Source organism: Otolemur garnettii, unplaced genomic scaffold, assembly GCF_000181295.1.
Source record: "Otolemur garnettii isolate 467f Iridium unplaced genomic scaffold, OtoGar3 scaffold00145, whole genome shotgun sequence".
NCBI lineage: Eukaryota > Metazoa > Chordata > Mammalia > Primates > Galagidae > Otolemur > Otolemur garnettii.
In genome coordinates, this window is record NW_003852540.1 from 1,272,953 (window position 1) to 1,293,726 (window position 20,774).

Sequence of the window (20,774 nt, forward strand, 5' to 3'; positions counted from 1 at the left end):
AGTCAACGTCCAGAGGCTACACCTTGAGAGAAAACTCTGTGTTCAAGCTCTTTCCACAGCAAGGAGATGGGTGACTGGCAGGCAGATTCAGTGGCAGCAAATGTCATCTGCAACTTTTCACAGGCAAGTAATTTCAGTACAGTTAGGGTGGGGTTTAAATTAGGTTATTTGGAATGTGTGTGAAGACTCTTATTTATGGAACCCACATTTCTCAAACAGAAATAACAAATCCCAAGCAAAGTTCAACACATCTTTTTATGTACAAATGGGTCAATGGTACAGACGGAGTTGCCTTTTATAAATATCTGCAGCAAATCCCCTAAAAAGATGTGACTAAAACTCTCTCTCAGCACAAAAGACCTATCCTTCCCCAAAAGTATTAACTTCCCAAGAGCCTATTCTTAGCTAAACACCAAGTGGGGCCTCCTGGGAAGGACAGGAGCACTTTGGGACCAAGGCGAGAGCCTTCCCACCTCCCCTGAGAGCAGAGGTGACGCAAAGGTCATCTGTTGCCCAGGTCTTGGGAGTGATTAAATTGTTTCTTCCCAAGACTTCGGTCTTCTTTGTCAAGCTGCTGATTAAGCAGTCTCTCTGTTTCCTGGCAGCCGCCCAGAGGGAGGGAGGAAAGAAACCTACAATAGTGTGAGGAAGTAAAAAACTCTAGGTATTTTGATAAAAAACATTTGGTAATCAATGTAACCCTGTAAAGCCGATGTATCAAATTCACCAGAGGGAAAATAGTAATTTAGCATTCCAGAATCTACAAAGACAAGCATTTCTTTAGGAAGATCCTTACTTAGCACCAATTTCTCTCTCTCTCTCTCTTCCTGGTAATTTTCCTTCCAGCACTTGGCTGTGATCAGCGCAGTCAGAGCACAGCTCAGCTGTGCTTTTAATCAGTAACACAGCTGGGCGCGGAGGGGAGCGCAGTCACACACCACAGAACAAACAGCGCTCACACCGCAAGGCAGCTCTTCTAGGGGTCATCCTGCCTGGGGAACACAGAGGCCCACAGGCTCCTCCTGGGCTGGCTCTTTGGCTCTCCAGGCCTGAGGGCATTACTCAAAGTGACGCAGGTGGTTGTACAGCGACTGGACGTAGGTGAAGATGCACATGGGGTCCGGCTTGTGGCCCATCACCATCATGTCCTCCACTTCGATGAGGCGCTCACAGTTGGCCAGATTCCTGGAACACAGAAACCCCATCAGAACAATGGCCCCAGCATGGCCATCACCACTGTCCCAAGAACAGAGCTCAGCTCAGTACCAGACATTCCCAAGTACCCACCAAGAGGGACTTCAAATAATCACAGTAGAAGTTTCCAGAGCTAGTGAGTCTAAGGCAGTATTTCCCAAACTACCACATTTGTGAACCATTACACAAATGCATATTTTGATTTACATGGACTTAATTTAAATTTTAGGTGACATTTTATTAAAGTAAAAAAGAAAAGTAAATATATTTTTCCATATACATCAGTAGTATATGGAAAGCCACCATGAACTATAAAAGTCAATGTAAAACTAATAGAACAAAAATTAAATTCACCCATTTGCTTCCTTAAAGTGTTTTGAAACTTTTTTTTGAGAGAGTCTCACTCTTTCACCCATGCTAAAGTATGGTGGTATCATCACAGCTCACAGCAACCTCAAACTCTTGGGCTCAAGCAATTCTCTTGCGTCAGCCTCCCAAGTAGCTGGGACTACAGGCGCCTGCCACAACACCTGGCCATTTTTTTTTTTTTTTAAGTATAGATGGGATCTTGCTTTTGCTCAGGCTGGTCTCAAACTCTTGAACCCAGCCAATCCACCTGCCTCAGCCTCCCAAAGTGCTAGGATTACAGGCATGAGCCACTATGCCTAGCAAAACTTTTTTTACTATAACCCATAGTAAGATATTTCTCATCATGATCCAGCACACGCATACACATATGTGCAAATGAAGTTCCGTGGAAATACCTTCACTACTACTGATATTTTCTCTATGATATGTCATGTTTATTTCTCTTTTCCTCCTATTTTTTAAATGCTGGTCATGAAGCACTAAATTGATTTTGCAATCTACTCATGGGTCATAATTGACAGTTTAAAAAATTGCTTAAGATCATCTTGCCACCCTCAACCTGAGGAAATGCTGCTTTAACTGTAGCTCACTGGCATAAACTCATGAATCCGCTGTGGCCTTTTGCTAGGGCTCGGAGGGAGGATGACGGCAAACCTCAGCACTGAGTCCTGACCTAACAGCAGAAGGCCTCTGGGATACCGAGGGATGCACCTGGTATGTGCTCTGATGCTCAGATCACAGCATGCCTGGGTCCACTGGGCATCAGATGTAACCTGCCCGACATGATCAGGCAGAATCAAAAGGGCAGAAACAAAACAATGGTGCTTGGCCCAACTGTCAGTGCGTGTTTTTGTCCTTTCACGGGTCCCAGTCTTTTCTAGTTCTTTTTCCATCCAAAGAAGTACATGACTTTCAGAGTTCAAATCCCAGCTCCATTTCTGAGGAGCTATATGACTCTGGGCAACACGCTTCTCTGGCCTCAGCTTCCCCACCTGGAACGACATCCACCACACAGAGTGGAGTGAAGACCGCGAGCTAATTTATGCACATGCGTTGGAACAGCACCTGGCCCATCACAAGAGCCCAACAGATGATACAGATTATTATTGATCATGCCTTTGCTTTAAGAAGCAGAGTGGATCCCGGAGAGAAGAGACCTGAACATAAAATCTAAAGAGCAGGGTTCAGTCTCCCCCAAAGCTTCATCTCTCTGTGCCCATTTCTTCAGCAGAAAATTGGAATACCAACTCTGTTCTCCCTCCCAGTGGGCTTGCTGGGAGGTTGTGACTCCGTCATATGTCTTTTTTTTTTTTGAGACAGAGCCTCAAGCTATCCCCCTGGGTAGAGTGTTGTGGCATCACAGCTCACAGCAACCTCCAACTCCTGGGCTCAAGCGAGTCTCTTGCCTCAGCCTCCCAAGCAGCTGAGACCACAGGTACCCGCCACAACACCCAGCTATTTTTTGGTTGCAACCATCATTGTTGTTTTGGCGGGCCCGGACTGGATTCGAACCCACCACCTAAGGTGTATGTGGCTAGCGCCTTAGGCATTTGAGCCACAGGCGCTAAGCCACCCCATCTTTATACACCTTGCTCTCCAGAGAGCCCACCAGAGGGAAGACCCAGTGAGCAAGGGAGGGCCCTTCTTGACCCACGCCAGAGCCTATGAGTCAGGTCAGTGCAATTCACTCAGCACTTTCTCTCAGCACATGGCATGGGGGCAGTGCCCTGGGCTGTGTGCTCCAGAGACAAAGACTGTAATATTACCACCGGGCCCTGCTCTGCCGTGCTGGCCAGATGCCAGGCCTCCTATCAGAAACCAAATGTCAAGGCGAAATGGAGACATCTGTCCCGGATCCCATCTGCACCTCCCCCTCAGGATTGGAGCGGGTGTGCTGTAAGGGAACCCAGTGGCTTCATGGGGTAACAACTGCATTTGGGCCAAGGAGCAGGCACCCTCTCTCTTTAGGACAGGCAGGGGCAGGGCTCTGTGTTAAGGAAGTCAGCCCTCTAATGAGGGCAGGCATCAAAGGTGCTTTGTCGACAGTAAAGGATAAAAAATCTGAGTTATTTGGAGTTGCCAGGGACCTGAACACACCTTCCTGAGCTATCATTTAACATCTAGGGGCCTCCTCACCTGTGGGGCAGGGCGAGCACCTCCCCTCCCTCCCAGGCCTGCTATTGAAGGCTCCCAGGTGTGTGAACAGGCTCCACATGTGCCCAGGTCAACCAAACTAACAGCAGCAGCCTCAGTGGTCCTGAACATTAAATGAGGACATCAGTAGAACCCCAGCACCTCCACCTTGGGAGAGAACCCAAACGTCTTCCTGCCCAAGCACCAGGCATCTCTATAAGGCCCTGCCTCGAGTGCAGGGACAGGGGAATCTAATTTCCCTCCAAGGACAGTTCAAACCCCTCTGCAGATGGCTCTGACCATGAAAAAGTTCTTCCTGGTTTCTTAGGCTATTATGCCTCTTTGTACTTTCTGCCTCTTGGTTTCATAAGGCTATTTATCCTCAGCCTAATTTATTCCCCTACAAAAGAGCCCTTTACATGTTGGAAGAGAACCTTCACGGCCATGTCTGTAAATACACATATCTCTGGTTCCTCCACCATCCCCCTAAAGGGTACCCAACACCCGCTCCTGTTCTAAGTTCTAGTTCCTCTCTAGTCCACCTCTCAGGAGGCGCTTAGAACCTGCATTCTCCAGCGGTTGTACAGCTTGTGTGGAGGAGAGCAAGCCCATCCGCCCTCTCCCTGTTCTAAAGGTTGCACTGCCCAGGCAGAGTCTTTGAAATCAGGGTGGCAGTGAGGACGTGAGCTGAGGCTTTGCCCTGGTGTCACCCTCCTTGCCTGTGAGCAAGGCACTGGCCTCCCTAGCAGGCACCAGGGGCCTGGGCCATAACCTATCTGGTCCCCACCCGACCTCACCCCACACCACTTTTATCTTTAAGTTGAGCTCACTTAGAGTGTGGGGATTCCCGACAACGGGAATTGCAATATGCAAGAGGCGGCCACCATCCCCCAGCTCCCTCTTTTCCTTCCTGCTTCCACCTCTGCCCTCACCCACTTCCTGCTCTGCAGAGTTCCAAATTCTCTCTCCACAGGCAGAGAGCATCCCTGGCTCTGAGGCCATAACATAGCCCACGCCAGGCCCTTAAGAGCACTTGCCTTGGGCAGTGCCTGTGGTTCAGTGAGTGGTCGCTGGCCCCATATACCGAGGGTGGTGGGTTCAAACCCAGCCCCAGCCAAATTGCAACCAAAAAAAAAAAAGAACACTTGCCTTTTGCACCCCAGATTGTCCCCACAAAGCCAGCACTCTCCCTTGGAGCCACTCCGATGCCAGCTACAGCAGTATAGGTTCAGCATCTCAGATCTGAAACCTGAAAGGTTCCAACAAGTATTTCCTTTGAGCATCACGTCAGCGCTCAAAGTTTCAGATTGTGAAGCATTTCAGACTTTGGATGTGTGAGGATAATGCAAATACCCCCAAATCCAAAAGAATTCTGAAATCCAAAACACTTCTGGGTCCCAGGCATTTCAGATACGGAATACTCAGCCTATCACAGCAGGATTCCTACAAGCTGCCGACACGGATTAAACAAAATGCTGGAGAAAGGATAAGATTGAAGTCTTAAAATATTAGAGGTCCCACATGCCTTTTAAACTTATTACACAAACTGCTTTAGTAAAAACGACGCAAGTTTGTTTCAATAATTCAAACAACATGAAAAAGTCTGAAGGAGAAAGTCTAAATCACTGCACAGCAAGAACCAGGGTTGACATGGGCTGACCACCATTTTTAAAGAGGATTTGCATAAAACCTTTCCTGCCAGGTTTTCTCCTGCTCCTATCTACCTCTTATGACTTTAGCTGCCACAGGGCTGGCCTATAAAAGAGGTGGAAGAGAGAATGGCAGGGGGTTATTTTTATTTTTTGAAGCCTGCTCTAAATGCAGACCAGGATGACAGGGCTCCTACTACTACCTCCTGTCTGGTTTTAGACAGAGACACATGGGCACTACAAATAGCCTGGAAGCCCCTTCTGCTCCCAGCGTAACCTGAGAGCAGGACACATTCCCCACAGGGCAAGCAGGGAGCCTGAGGCCGCACGTCCTGCACTCTGCTCTGCAGTGAGCGAAGGAAGGGTGCAGGAGGGTCAGGCACCCGCCCGACTCAGCCCCTTCCATAAAAGGGGCTGGTCCTCCCTGTTCCAGGCCCAGAACACCTGTCAAGCTAGGGAAGCTCACTACGCTGTCAACACCGAATCACTCACACAGATTAGGCCACAGGGAATCTCTGAGACCATAAATTATTGGGGGGAAGGGCAGCACATGCCACTTTTACTCCAAAGGTCCCTGATGTGTCTCTGAGCCCTTAAGGCAATTGCTCATGGAAGGGTCTGGAAACGTTTCCTTCCTGATTCCAAGTGGACCTATGGTTGGGAGACCGCAGGTCAGCCTTCATCAGACCCCAGGCATCACTCGTCCCACATTACCTGCCCCTGCAAAGGGCCTTTCTCAGTTCTGTCCTGCTGCCTGTGTAGCTCTAGGTGGCTTCCAACAGCCCCACATGTCTGCTTAGCTTTCACTGGCAAACCTTAAGGCAACAATAACCTGTGTCCCCAAGCAGGTGTCCCTGCACTGTCTTGCCAGCTTTTCTAACCAGCCTATTGTCCAAGAAAAAGATGATCCAAGCTGCCTTCCTCTGGCCATCCCCTCCTCCCAAGGGGCCCCAGGCAGTCAGCCCTCTCCCCCAGGTACCTGGGAGATAATCTCATGGATGACTCATGAGGGGAGGTGCCTCCCTGGTCTCTGAGCAAGCTCCACACATAGGCCTGCTGTGGACGCCCCTTCCTGCCCCCTCAGGTCAGCAGAAAAACAAAAACTCATCTCAGCATCCTCCTCTCCCCAGCCAGGAACAGGCTCAGGCCAAGGAGATGCAGGGCCAAGGTTTCTACCCTGCTGTTTGCTCTAGGAAAGAGGGAGGCAAGGCCCTGACCAGCCTCTATCACCACCCCCCACTCCAGGGAAGGAAGAGAAGGAACATCTGTTTTGGAGTCTAGAGTCCCCACGAACTCAAACCTTGTGCCGGGAAAACACATGGCCTGGAATGGCGCTGGCTCCACTGCCAAGGGAAGCTGTGTTCCCTATGAGGCACTACCCCATGTCTCAGGGCATCCCTCTCCCGACCACAACCTAGACTGGTCCAGGGCTAAGTGTGACCAAAGGGTCCAGGGCATGCGCTGGCACTGCTAGAATTAGACAATGAACTCTGCAAGCTGGGTCAGGCCACACCTCTAGGCTGGGTATTTGGGTGCCCATGGCAGAGTCCTATGTACTCCCAAGTCTGAGCTTTGACAATTGCCATGTCTGGGCTTCACACAGCTGGGCCTCCTCCCCGGGAGCCGCCCCTCCCTACCACGTGCCCTCACACTTGGCTCCACTTCACCGTCGTCTGGATCCAGTTGCACAACACACTCGTCCAAAGCTGTTTCTGCAATTAGGATGACAACTAATCCCAAGCAGCCAAGAAAGAGAAAGCTTTTAAAGTATACAAGGCGTTCTTATGACCCTCGGGGGCTGAGAGTCCGAGCACGTCACCCCAGAAAACACAACAGGGCTGATACTGATATTCCAAAAACTCAGGCCAGAATCTCGGTTCTGCTGCAAAGCAGGGCGGCTACCTCAGCTCAAGGCGAGACCAGTGAGACTTACAATACCAAGTGTGGGTTATAAGCCCCACCAGCTCCCACTCCTTCCCTGGCTGGGCTCAGGGCCTGGTGTAGGGGATGGGGCAGAGGCTAGGCTGGGTGGTCAGGCCCAGGAGTGAGGTCTCTGTCAACCCAGAAAGCACATGAGGAGCACATGAGGGCCACCCCCTGGACGTGGGCCCTGAGGACCCAGACAAAAACAAAGGCTGAGCTGACAACACAGTCACAAAGGCAGAAAGAGGATGATAAATATACCCTCTAGGAAACTCTCTTCTGGCAACCGCCTCCCTTCTCTCTAACCTTCAGAGAGCTTAGCATTGGGCAGCCCCCAACACCACCTTTCCATGCCCTACTCCCTGCTCCAGGGGCTGTGATGGCTCCTGGCCCTGTCTTCTGATAGGATTCAGCCAACAATAGGCCCTGGTTAAGGAAGGAAGAGAGTGAGTCAAGGTACTTGGCCCGTGGCTCCGGCCTCACCAGGTCACTGCAAGCTGGCTGGCTCTACCAGACAGTCCCCTGCACACAGCTGTTCACTCCAGTTCCCATAACTTCAGCTCTGACAGCTCTGTGCTGCTGTTATCCCAAGGCTACTACACTGGGCCTGGCTCCTTTACCTCATTCCTGCCCACTGCTTTGTAAAGAGTCCCAGTATTAAACTCTCCTCACCCAGTTTGAACGTGCACCTGTCCCCAGCCAGGCCCCTGCTACACAGACCCCACTTTGCCAGGTCTCCTGATGCTCTGGGGGTTGCCCTTGGCCATTTCCCAAGTTGGCTTCCCAAATGCCTCCCAGTCAGTGAGACCTCGCCTCTAAAGATAGCCAGGCATTGTGGCGGGCGCCTGTAGTCCCAGCTACTTGGGAGGCTGATCCAAGAGGATCACTTAAGATGGAGAGTTTGAGGTTGCTGTGAGCTATGATACTACAGCACTCTACCGAGAGTGACAAAATAGGACTCTGTCTCAAAAAAAAAACAAAAACCACCCCCCAAAAATGCCTATAAGAGCTACATGTGTGTTACTTTAAAAAATTGCCTGTTTGAATACTGGCAAACTTATGACCAAATGTCTTCCAATCCCAGAGCCACTTCCCCACCCCTAAATCTTCCCAGGAGTAAGACTTAAGAAGGTAGGCAGTTACATAATAAATGCTAAAACAATAATTAGGGACATAAAATCTTATGGAAGCAAAAAATCTATTTATTTAAATATTGTCCAATTTCTTGCTGATGGGCAGCTGCGGCTCATCCAAGCAAGTATCTCTCTGCACCATCCCCAGGAGGGCAGACACAGTACTTTCGGGGACCCTGTCCCACTGCCCCTCACACCTGGTCTGTGGACAGTCTCCTAGACTGTACCCCAGAGCTGGGCACTCAGCAAAGTGGGCAAACACCTCAGCAACAGAGCCCTGCTCCACCACCAAGCGCTGTGTGACCCTGCACAAGTTCCTCTCTGGGCCTCAGTCTCCCTGTCTGTACAAGAGGCAGACAGACTAAAAGGTCTCAGGTCCTTCAGCTTTGCAGACAGCTGCTATCCTGCTTTTCCTCATTCCCCAACCAGGGCAGAAGTTGGGCTCAGGACTGGGCTGGAGCTGACAGCCAGAAGGATCTGCCATACTCACTCAGCCATGGTGAAGGCCAGCTCGAAGTTTTTCTGCCGCTGCGTGGGGCTCAGGCTGTTATAGTCAAAGGCATCAGGGAAGAAGGAGTGCACCAGGGCGCAGAAGGCCATGCCGTCACTCCAGCTGGAGGAGAAGTTCTGCAGGTCCACGTGCTACAAGCACAGCGAGTGGGGTCAGTGTGCGGGCCTAGATACGGACTTACGGAATTTCTAAGCACACGCCATGGGCAGCCAGAATTTCTCCAGCTCCTACCCCTTCCCCCCAGGCTGGGTGCATTCTCGCCCTGCTGAGGGGAGAATGTTCGGTTGACCGGACATTGGGACCCCCCCCCGGTTGGCCGGGGGTCCCATTAGCCAGAGGGGTGGGCCCCCGGGCCTTACCTGATAGCCCTGAGTCTTCCTGCGGCACCACTCGAGCAAGATCTGCTTGATGCTGCTGGCGCTGGCCACGCCAAAGCTCTGGGAGCGCTTCAGCTTGGCCCGGGCCTCCCCTCGGCCCCTATGGAGAGAGCGAGGCCTGCTGTGGGGAGCACCCCACCTGCCACCAGGGTCTGGGTGCAGGGAGGTGTCCCTACAGTACCAGCAGAGAGGATGCCCCACCTGCTGTGCTCACCCCAGAGAGACCCCTGTCAGCCTGCAGCCCTGTGCCCCATAGTGCAAACACACAGCCACCTTTGATGGCATCAGTGGGGCCCTCTAGGTCCCTTGCTTATTTCCATACTAGATTATTTCCTCTGTCAATCCTGAGACAGAGGACCTGACCCTGCATGGCCCTGTGCCCTGCCCTCTACTTGGGGCACATTTCCCCTTCCTTTCCTCCCACCCCTCAGTCCTAAACCCCCTCTTAACAGAGGGCTTCCCTTCCCAATGGCTCCTTCCTCTCCAGGAGAGACTGTTTCCTCCCCCAGGCTCCAAGGACACTCCCTAATACCAGGTTGTCTGGGGTCAGTGGGAATGCTTCCTGGGTCTGCCTCCTTCGCTAGCATGAAACAGGGACTAGCTGTGATTGGGGGTGGGGATGGAGGGCAGGCTTGGGCCACACCCTACATAAGCAAGCATCACTAGCACGAGCTGAGAAGAGAGTTGGATAAATACGCCAACACAGGCCAAGGATTCCGTCCCTCACAGGGCACAGTAGTGGGCTGGTGGGTACACAGGTTCCACTGTGTCACCTCTTCCTTCATCCAGTCTAGCCCTTCAGCTGGGCCTCCAGCTGCAGCTGGGAATCCCCAGTCATACACAAAAATTAAAAGTGACACAACCAATGGGGAAGGTGGTATAAGGGCAGCCTGGGGAAACTGCGGGTGCAAGAGAAGAGAGGGGCTCTCACAGTCTCTGCCAGGCTCACAGCCCACTTCTCCCCACAGCTGGGGCCCTCTGCCCCCCAAGCCTGCCCTGTGGCCCAGCCCTGACTTTGTGCCCTGACCAAGATGCCTCATCTTGGGAACTATGCCTTGGGGAAACAGGATAAGACCCAGCCTCACTCCTCTGTGCCCACTTGACCCGTCCGGGTCCAGGCCTGCTCTGGGAACCCAGCCTGGACTGCAGTTGCACGTCCGTACTTGCCCGCTGTCTCCTGCTCCCACTTCTCAAACAGGGCCTTCCGGGCCTGCGCCCCCGAGGTGCGGGGCAGCGTCTGCGACCTCACCAGCTCCCTGCGACGCTCTCCAGGGCGATGGGCCGGAGTCATGGCTGGCGGCTGAGGGGACGAGGGTGACTGGGGTGGCGTCACCAGTGGTGAGCTGAGGAGAGAACCACCCAGTCAGGCACATGGAACACCCATTGCTGGCTTGCCAGGCTCCAGGGTCTCTCTCCACACTGAGCCTGAGCAAGGCAAGCCATCTATACCCACCATGGGCACTATGGTAACAGTCAAAGGGGAAGCCCCACTTGCTCCAGGCCCAAAATGGCTTGGCGGGTTTTCTAAACTGAGCTGCCGTGGAAGCAGGCCTGGCCAGCAGGCCCAACCTAAGGGACAGTGAGCCCCCTCTCTGGACATAACCACCCCTTGGCAGGGAAGGAAGAGATCCTCCCGTGGGGGCTAAGATGCTACCTCCAATCTTTCAACTCACATGCTTTGAAGAGTCCACAGAGAAACCAGGCTGGAGCCATATTTCTCCAAACAAAGTTCCTATCAAGTCCCAAAGCCTCATTTCTGCTGCCCAGGGCCTGTCCAGAGCCCTGCTGTCCTAGCGCTCTGGATGCCCAGCACTCATGAAGGCAGCGACCAGAGGAGGGGAGGTCAGCACAGGGAACACCCTACCTACAGGTGACCTGGCAGCCTGGGTCCAAGGCTGCGCCCCTGGGGAGCATGGTCCTGACTCACCTGTCCCTGCGTTTGCTTGCTGCCACTGCCCCGAAGCCAGAGCTTGACAAAGACCGTGTGAAAGGGGGGTTCTTCTCTGCAGGATGAAGCAGGGGAAGAAATAACAAAAACTGGCTGCAGGGATGGGCAGCCGCAGCCTCCCTCCCTCCCTCTGGCCCGGGCCCTTCACCCAGCTCTTCGCTCAGCTCAGAGAGCCCCTGGGCTGAGCCCCTGAGCAAGAAGTGGGGAGAAAAGAGGGTGGGAGCAGAGCAAGGACATGGAAGAGGTCTTTTAAACTGTCCCCACCTGCTCTCCAGAGCACAGCCCAGGCCTCCCGTGCTGTGTCTCCAGCAAGCACTGCCCCAGACCCTCCCAATGGAAGGTCACACAGCTGCCCCCAGGACACACCACTGAGGCCTGACCACAGGCCCAAGTCAGCCGCAGGGGCCCTAGGGAGGGGACTGTGCCAGCCTTGCAGGCCAAGAGGTTACCTTTCAACCACAGCCTCGACCTATAATAAAAACCACGGCTGCCCCCAACAGGGATGACACTATTTCACGGGACCTCTGGAGAAGAGTTGTGCCACCTCCCCCAACCCCTGCATTCCCTCTCCCACCCCATGCTGAGGTCTGCCCCTAAGCCACACTCTCCAGCTCATACCACTAGGACTGGGAGTCCAGGGTGCGGTGGCCTCACTGGGGCTTGGTGTAAGGCCCCCCAGGATGGCAGCAGATGTGGGTGATAGAGCTGAAGCTGAGGTTTCCCCAGAGAACCTCTCAGAGACTCGGGTGACAGCTGTGACCGGCTGGTGAGGAAGCCGCAAGGAGAGGCTCACAGGGCGAGGCTTGGGGGTCTCCGGTGATGGGAAGGTGTGGGCAACTTCGAGGGGTGCGTCACCTGGACCTGGAACATGCGACCAGCAGGGTTACAGGGTGTGGCAGTTACAGGGGCCTCTGACCTCCCAGGAGGCTGCAGCCTCCCTAAACCTTCTTTCCACCTCCTCCAGGGAGGGCCCCTGACCTCCCCAACACAGATGTCTTACTGCTCCAACCAGAGTTGATTCTTCCCAAGGTCTCCTGTAGTCAGCTCAATAAATACCAGTTGGCTCGCCAGTCTACTCTCTATTCTAGTCAGTGCTTAGACAAATTCCTCAGCCCTTACTTAATTTTCCTCCAGAACAGAGAGCCTTACTAACTTCTGAGATGGCCCATTTCCCACTGTGCTTAAAAAGTTCTGCTTCCCACTGAATGAGGCTACTTTGCCAGCAGCCTCTCTACTATATTGGGCTTCAGGCTCAGGTCTCCCCCAGCCAAGGGATGGCCTGGCACAGAAGCATGGCCAAGGCCTTAACCCCAAACCTGCCAGTCACCCGTCCTCCATCCCTCAGCCCCTACCTGCCCCCGGCTGGTGCCCATTCTCGATGACACATGAGTTTGAGGTCCTTCTCATCTCCAACTCACTGGCTTCATCATGATCCACACTCTGCAGAGACATAAACATCACTAAGACCCCGTCAGCATCAACAAGGGCCAGCTGTCCACCCTAAAGTCACTTCCCAAAGCCCCTCCTGCACAGGGCATACATTAATCATTTTGAGAGAAATTAGCCCCCAAGAGGTACAGTGTTGGGTCACACAGCAAGCTGGGAGAGTGCACCCCAACCACAGAGCCCCAAGGATGCTGAGAGGCAAACACCTTCACTGGGCCTATCCTGGAGGACAAAATAGTTGAGGACAAAGGTCAAGACTGAGGCTTCTGAATAGTGTCCGGCTGCCCTATTCCTTCCCCTTGGCTGGACCAGGTGACTGGGGTTGGGAGAGACTGCCCAGGCCATGTGAGTACCATTTGGCATCTCCTAGACGTCAGGCCCTTGTTCCACACCACTTATACTAACCTGCTTCCATCCTCCCAGGTAGGTACAGCCAGCCCCATTTGACAGATGGGCTAAGGGCTCAGAGAAGGGATGTGTCCTGCCCAAGGTCATTAGCGGAAAACAGCTGGGATGTGTGGCAGAAGAAAAGCTCTCCTCAACTTCGGTCCTGTCCTACTCCCAGTGGGGGAATGTGGAGGGCTGAGAGCGTCTGAGGGGCTGGTGGGGGCTCTCCTAGGAGCCCATGACAGGTGGCCATGTCAGTCCCTAGATGCCCACAGGCTAGCACCCTGGTCTACAAGGTTCTCAGACAAACAACACCACACCCTTGTTCCCTCAGCTCCTCTTGCAACCAGTGCAGAAGGTGCCCACCCTGCCATGGGGGAATCAGTCAAGCAAAGAAGCCAAGATCACAAACAGACAGGGCTGAGCCATCATGGGGATGTCTGAGACAGACTTCATCTAGCCCAGCAGGGCAGGGAAGGCTTCCCAGAGGAAGGAGTACCTGAGCCAAGTCTGAAGTGAGCCAGTTGGGCAAAGAGGGGAGGCCATGCACAGTTGAGTGGCGTCTGCAAAAGCGGAGACATCAAGGCAGAGGTATTCTGCTCACACACAACTGGGACATGGGCAGCCAAAGAAACAATGTGAAGCCCAAGCCACCTGTCCCAAGCACTTGGACTTGAAGCCTTAGACAAGGAGCCAAAGATCATTAGCTCTGTGTATCAGGAATGTCCTCCTGAAGGCAGTGAGACGGCCACGTGGAAGGGGAGAGCATAAGGCAGGTCACCTCACTAGTCCCAGGCAGAGACCTGGGGAGGGAAAACAGGGCAGGGAGCAGGCCAAGAGCAAGCAGGACTGCAAGCTTTTGGAAGAAAGGGATCCAGCGGGGAGAGCGAGTGGATGTGGTGGAAGAAAGGATGCCAAGCCTCTTCCAAGCCCAGGCTTGGTGCCTGAGTGATTAGGGGTAGCGGTGAAGGAGGTTGGTGATGGGTCAGAGGCAGGTGGGGGAGGGGCGGGGAAACAGAATGAATACAAGGGGCCCCTGGAACACCAGGGAGTTGAGGACGTAGCTGGATATTTAAGTTTGAAGTTTAAGAGAAAGGAAGGATGAGAGTGATGGAAAAATAGAAGTCACAGCTCCCAAAGGGTCCCTGGAAGCCACAGACAGGAAGGGCTAGCCTGGGGCACACAGGGGCCTGGGATGAGGTGGCACATCTTAGGAAGCAGAGAGGAGTCAGGGCAAGAGAGTGAGAAGGAACAGCCAGAGAGGTAGGAAGAAGCCAGGAGAATATCCGGAAAGCCAGGAGCAAGGCAGGTGCCTCCAGAAGCAGCCTGAGGGGCCAGGGAAAAGCAGGTCAAGAGGAGATGGAATAGGTGTCCATGGGGTTTAGCAAAAAAGAGGTCACTAGTGATCCAAGCCCAAGGGACAGGACGAGGGGCAAGGGACAGCCCATGGAGCAGTCGGAGAGAAATTAAGACAACACAGTAATTTTAGCCATAAGAGGTTGGGGAAAGGGATGGGGGGGGGTGGTTCCAGATGAAAGAGGCAGGACCACATTTACAGCCTGAGAGAAAGGCTCTGCCAAGGTGACAGGGCCATCTGCAGGGTGAGGTCTCTGGGGAGTAGGAGAGGCCAGACCCAGAGCCTGGGGGGAGGCTGGCCTTGGACTTAACCTCTGGTTTAGGGGAAGAGAGGAGGAGAGGGCAGGCCCTTTGGAGTCAGCAGGGGAAAGAGATCCAGCCAGTCCAACTGGAACCCCAGTCCCCACTGTTACCAGGGAGCAAGGCTCCAGGTCTCCATGTCCCCCAACCCACCCCGCTCTGGTCTGACAGGTTCCACAGGTTCAAGCAGGGGCCTGGAGGAACAGACTGATGTCGAAACCATTTTTCCAGGAATGTATGTCTCTGGGGGGGACCCCAGACACCTTTCTGTGCACGATGCATGCCTTCCATCCCCTGTGATGCCCCAGGGTACCAGATACCACAATCAGAAACAGAGGGAAACAGGTTCTGCACCCACTGGGTTCCTATTGATGGGTCTCCAGCGTCTCCAGCCAAGGCAGAGTGGGAGGCTGTCTGCCTTTGGGAGTAGGGCTGAGCTCAGACCCTCAGGTTCCCCGCTCCTCATTCTTCCAGGAAAGGGCTCTGCCTGTGTGCCTCAGGTCAAAGAGTAAGGGCTATTGTGAGACTACCCTTCAGCCCATCATCACACAGATAGGAAACTACACCCAGGAGGGGTGAGGTAGGGTGCTCCTAAACCCACACCATGGCAAAAGGTAGTGGCAGAGGCTGGGCGCAGCGGCTCATGCCTATAATCCTAGCATTCTGAGAGACCAAGGCAAGTGGATTGCCTGAGCTCACGAGTTCAAGATCAGCCTGAGCAAGAGCAAGACCCCATCTCTACTAAAAATAGAAAAATTGAGGCAAAAGGATCACTTGAGCCCAGGAGGTTGAGGTTCCTGTGAACTATGATACCATGGCACTCTACCCAAGGCACCAGAGTAAAACTCTGTCTCAAAAAAAAAGTAGTGGCAGAGTCAAGGTTTGGAACTCAGGTCTCCTATCCAACCTAGGCCTCTGTCCACAAAGCGCCCTGGCCTTTCAGAGGTCAGAGAGGACACCCAACCTAAACCTGTGTTCTAGGACATGGCTCAGGGTGAGCCCTGGCCCCATGGAACCTGTCCCAGCTGGTTGAGGCTAAGGAAAGGCGGTAAGCCTGGGGTAACCACGGCAGCAGGACCAGCAGAGAACTCAGAGCTTCTAAACCAAAAGGCTGGGCGGGACCAGGCTAAACCAAGCTGTTCCCCTGCCATGGAGGTCCCCAGTACACTGACTTTGTGGGTTGCTGTCTGCCTTTAGTGGGGGCAGCCCGCCTCAGCCATGGGCAAGTGTACCAGGCAGGGGTTCTTGGCCTGGCTCTGTGCTAGGGCAGAAATCACTGGAGAATCTAAAGACTGTGGACAGGTCCTGCTGTCCCCACTTTGGTATTGTTTTAAGAAGGGGGAGGTAGCCCATGAGGAAGCCCAGACCTGGGGGGCAGGGAGGGTGATGGGATAAGTCACACTGTAGGGATTCTAGGCAGACTAGACTCTCTTACTTTTTTGTTTTGTTTTTAGGGACAGAGGGCTCTCACTTTGTTGCCCTCAGTAGAGTACCATGGGGTCACAGCTCATAGCAACCTCCAGCCCCTGGGCTTAGGCAATTCTTCTGCCTCAGCCTTCCAAGTAGCTGGGACTACAGGTGCCAAGCCACAATGCCCAGCTATTTTTTGTTGTTGTTGTTGCAGGTTGGCCGGGGCGGGGCTCGAACCTGCTACCCTCAGTATATGGGGCCGGCACCCATATTCACTGAGCCACAGGCGCTGCCCTTACTGGGGAAGTTCTAAAATGTTCATGGGGGGCAGGGGGACTTGAATACTGCGGGCCTTCTTGGTGCTGCCTGACCCACACGGCTCACACAAGGAGACAACCCACGCAGGGCCAGAACCCCATCCTGAGACAGCTAACCCTGCTGCCCCGGCCTCCTCCACTCATGCCACAGTTTTAAAGCACTGGATCCAAACCTCTCCCTAAAGCATTTAACTCTCTTATCACACTGTGTGTCTGGGAAAGGAAGGCAGATAAGGCAAGTCTGGTTTCTTTCACGGTCAGGCCTCTGACACCAGGCTCCTGGCAGCCACTCCAGAGGGACTCCAGCGCTTAGGCCATAGGGACCCAGTGGCTCCAGCTTAGTTGATGATGACATTTCCAGGGAACAACTTTGGCCCACTCTGCTGAGGTCTGGGCCTGGCCTCAAGCTGCCATCCATCCCAGAACACACCTGGCGCCTCTCAGCTGCCAGACAACAGCAGTGGCAATGAGGACACCTGTGTTAGTTAGGCAGACTGACCCCAGCCCACTCAGCCAATCCAGCTGGGAGATGTCTCCAGAGGCTCAAAGCAAAAGCTCCCAAAGCAGCTCCTGTCTCCTGCACTGTCTTGGGCCTCCTTCAAGGAGTCTACTCCCACTGTACTGCCCTGCTTCCCCCACCAGCGCTTCCCTGAACATTTCTCCACTGTTCCTGCTGTAGCAAAGTTAAGATTTGTGTACTCTGAACACTCAGGAGCCATTTACTTGATCAACACTTTCTGCATGGAGTTCAAGGCACATTTGTATGCTGAGGACAATTCGCCTCTAACCCCATCAGTCCCAGTTGAAAGCAAATGGGTCTCGAAACTTCATTGCTTTTTAGCAATGACAGGTGGCATGACACCAGCCTCTGCAAGGCCTCACCACACTCCAAGCAGGTGCCCAGCCACCACCAGCTCTGCAGGTGGGATGAGACCCTCACACCCAGACCCTCCTACATAGACACAGACTATGGGAAGCCAGACGACCCCAGCCCAGTGGCTAGCTCTGACTCTCTGTCCAGTCTTGCCCCAGGACCCCGTTTGCTTATTTGTGACCAAGCACCCAATCATGCACTGCTTGTCACAGCTCATGAGTCAGAATGTAGGGGTGCCTCCACACAGCCCTCTACTACCAGAAAGTGGCCTGGAGCCTGTGTCAATGCTTATGGGGGAAGCCGGACAATATGAAAAGTGGGGACTGGGGCTTTGGGGTCAGTTGGGGGAGCTGCCTCAGGCCCAGGGAGCCAGGGCTCAAGGGGTGCAATGCCAGTGACCTAGAGGGGGACAGTGGCCACCTTCCACCCACAGTGCTCAGCTACACTTGTTGATCACTGCCCCTCTTGAGCCTCTCTGAAGCCCACAGCCTGTTCACCAATGGGATCTCTGTCCTCAGTCCCTGGCAGGCCAAAGCATCCCTGCTGACCTGACCTCTTCCTGGGGAAGAGCTCTCCTCTCTGGATTTCTAAGAGTGAACTTTCTGGGCCCTCCTTGCTCCCTGACAGTTCCTGGCCTAGTTTTTTTTGTTTTTTTTTGTTTTTTTTTTTTTTTGAGACAGAGCCTCAAGCTATTCCCCTGGGTAGAGTGCCATGGCATCACAGCTCATGGCAACCTCCAACTCCTGGGCTCAAGCGAGTCTCCTGCCTCTGCCTCCCAAGTAGCTGGGACCACAGGCGCCCACCACAACGCCTGGCTATTTTTTTTTTTTTTGGTTGCAGCCATCATTGTTGTTTGGCGGGCCCAGGCTGGATTCGAACCCGCCACCTTAGGTATATGTGGCTAGCACTTTAGCCACTTGAGCCACAGGCACTGAGCCTAGTTTTTGTTTTTCTCTGGTCTCTTCTGCCTCTGCCCAGATAACTCCTGAATGTCAGCCACTCTCTGGAGCACTGGATCCAAGAATCTATCTCTTCTGAAACAGCTTCCTCTGATGTGCCACAGACCCTTCATGTTCAGCCTCACTCAAACAGAGCCTGGTTTCTCCAACCAGATCTATGACACAGTAGTCCCCGAAGGCAGGGTTCTCTCTCTGCCTCCCTTCTCACAACCAAAGACTACCCTGCCTGCTGGTTACCCCTTCAAAGCCCCTGCCCAAAGCAGCCCCATCTATGCACCAGCCAGCTCAGGCCTTTTCAATAGGACCACAACAATAAAGTTACCCACCTCCAGCCACCCTCCAGTCTCCCACCCATCCCTAAGAGAGATTGGCAGATACAAGGAAGATCCCATCCCTCCCCTCACACACCAACCTCATAACCAAGAGGATTACCTTAGCACTGGTGAATAATGGCCAATTCCCATTGTAAAACATCATGACTAGAGAGAATCCTCTTATATGCACATGTACGCATCTACGATGCTGAGATTTTTCTTGCACTGGGACACCCACGGGTTCTGCCACCAGAAAAAGTTTAAGAATCTCTCCCCTGGGGTGGCGCCTGTGGCTCAAGGAATAGGGCGCCAGTCCCATATACCAAAGGTGGCGGGTTCAAACCCAGCCCTGGCCAAAAACTGCAAAAAAATAAAATAAAATTCTAAAAAAAAAAAAAAGAATCTCTCCCCTGCTGGACACAGCTCAAATGCCCAGCATTCTGGGTGCTTTCACAACTCACACCTCTACTCTGATACCTCAAGGGTCCATTCATCTGGCCAGTGAATATTTTTAGCTTCCACTCATCCCCATTTGCTCCAGTAGCTGCAAGCCATGGTCCTCCAGTAGAAAACCTCCCTGGGATATTCATGAGAAGAGACTACTGCGCTTGGGTTAGAACATCTCCAACTGTCTGCACTGCTGGTATTGCTTGGTCTGCGGCCATCTCCCACCCTGGCTGAGACCTCCAGGACAAAGCCTAATCGGATCCCTTCCTCCTGGTCTCTTGAGGAGCAGCCCAGCCTGCAGCAGGAGATGTAAGAGCCCAATGGATTGCACCAAGGAGGGGCAGCAGGTGCAGACTACAGACCCTGAAAACCCAACAGACCCAGACCCTGGAAACCCAACCCTAGAGCACATGCATTGTAGGAATGGAAAATCCCACCTAAGGGCCACTGCACACACCATGGAAACATTCTAACCCACACCTGCCACTCCAGGAGGCCCATGCTCAAGGTAACTATTCCATGCAGGCCTCCACCCCACCTCCAGGTAGAGGCCTCTGACCAGTCACTGACCCCAGGAATCTAGACACTGCTCAGGGCCAGTTTCCCCCTCTCCCTTCACGGTATCTGCCCCCTGCAAAGCAGCGTTCCCAAACGCGACTGCCAGGTTATGCCCCAACTAGATGTGCCCCTTCCACCCCCAACACAGGGGCCTGGGTTCTCAGTCAGGGTTAATCAATAACTGGAGCCGTCAGGCCTCAGTGAAGCAGCAACACAGGAGCCTGTCAATGGAGGCCGAAGGGTGCAAGTAGGGGGTGCTCACCATTCCAACACGCTCAGCGTGACCCCAGGTACCTCTCGGTACCCAAGCCTTTAGTTTCAAGGGACAGAGGGGTGAGGGAGGCAGAACTCTGGGAAAACATGGCCCAGCTCCAAAAAAAAAGGGAGGGGGCGGAGACAGGTGCAGCCAGCAGGCTACGGAATGCTTCTGCTTCTCTAACCCTCTTCAACTTCGAAGTGGTGGCGGGACCCTAGGTCACCTGGTCCGAGCGGCTAGTGAAGGTACAGCCCCCAACCCAGTAGACGCGCGCGGACGCACGCAGTCGGGGCAAAAGGGCAGCACAGGGAGGGGGGGAAGCTGCACTCCTCGGCGCACGCGTACATACCCCCACGCCTGTGCGCCGTGCTCCCCCAGGCTCACCTGGCCGCGGCCGGACAGCGAGAAAGTGGCGTGGCTGGCGAAGCGTGCGGTACCGAGGCGAGGAGCCCGGTCCGGAACCCCGGACGCAGGCGGGGGGCTGGGCGTGCCGGGCGCCGGGGAGAGCCCGCTCGCTAAACCTAGCGCCTCCACCTGGCGCGTCAAGCGCTCAAGCTGCGCCTGCAGCCGCTGATTGTCGCGCTGCAGCTCGGCCACAGTGCGCGCCAGCGGGCCGGCCAGACGCAGCGCCTCCGCCACGCGCCGCTCCACGCCGCGCTGCAGCCCCTGCATGTCCTCATGCAGCGCGCGCACTGCGCCCTCCAGCGCCGCCTCGTAGCGGCCCAGCGCCTCCCGCACAGAGCGCGCCTCTTCAGCGTCCGGGGCAGGCTCCATAGCCGAGGCTGGCGCACAGGTCTGAAGACCGGCTGGAAAAGGGAGAAGATCCGAGCTCTGCAGCTCTGTACTGCGACTGACCGTCGGAGGTTGGCTTCGCCCGAGGGGCGGCCAGAGGGGCGGGAGCAGGGCGGGGCGG

At 54.1% G+C, this 20,774-nt stretch overlaps 1 protein-coding gene across 1 annotated transcript; it reads right to left on the reverse strand.

Moving 5' to 3' along the window:
• Positions 1–237: 237 nt before the first annotated feature.
• On the reverse strand, positions 238–20,695 carry SMTNL2 (smoothelin like 2). Its single transcript, XM_003799041.3, has 8 exons — positions 20,246–20,695; positions 12,590–12,677; positions 11,856–12,098; positions 11,217–11,292; positions 10,453–10,632; positions 9,272–9,389; positions 8,892–9,043; positions 238–1,185 (listed from the first exon to the last, which is right to left on the reverse strand). Exons 1-8 carry the CDS (start codon positions 20,633–20,635, stop codon positions 1,059–1,061), a joined length of 1,374 nt encoding a protein of 457 aa, XP_003799089.1. The 5' UTR covers positions 20,636–20,695; the 3' UTR covers positions 238–1,058.
• Between the last annotated feature and the right edge of the window lie 79 nt (positions 20,696–20,774).

Bases quoted from the DNA above. Each gene is read 5' to 3' on its own strand.
- SMTNL2 (XM_003799041.3), bottom strand. From the start codon at position 20,635: ATGGAGCCTGCCCCGGACGCTGAAGAGGCGCGCTCTGTGCGGGAGGCG. The intron at 12,678-20,245 runs GTGAGCCTGGGG...ATGTCTCTGCAG, and splicing joins CGCTGTCCGGCCGCGGCCAG to AGTGTGGATCATGATGAAGC. The intron at 9,044-9,271 runs GTAAGGCCCGGG...CTGTGCTTGTAG, and splicing joins GGAAGACTCAGGGCTATCAG to CACGTGGACCTGCAGAACTT.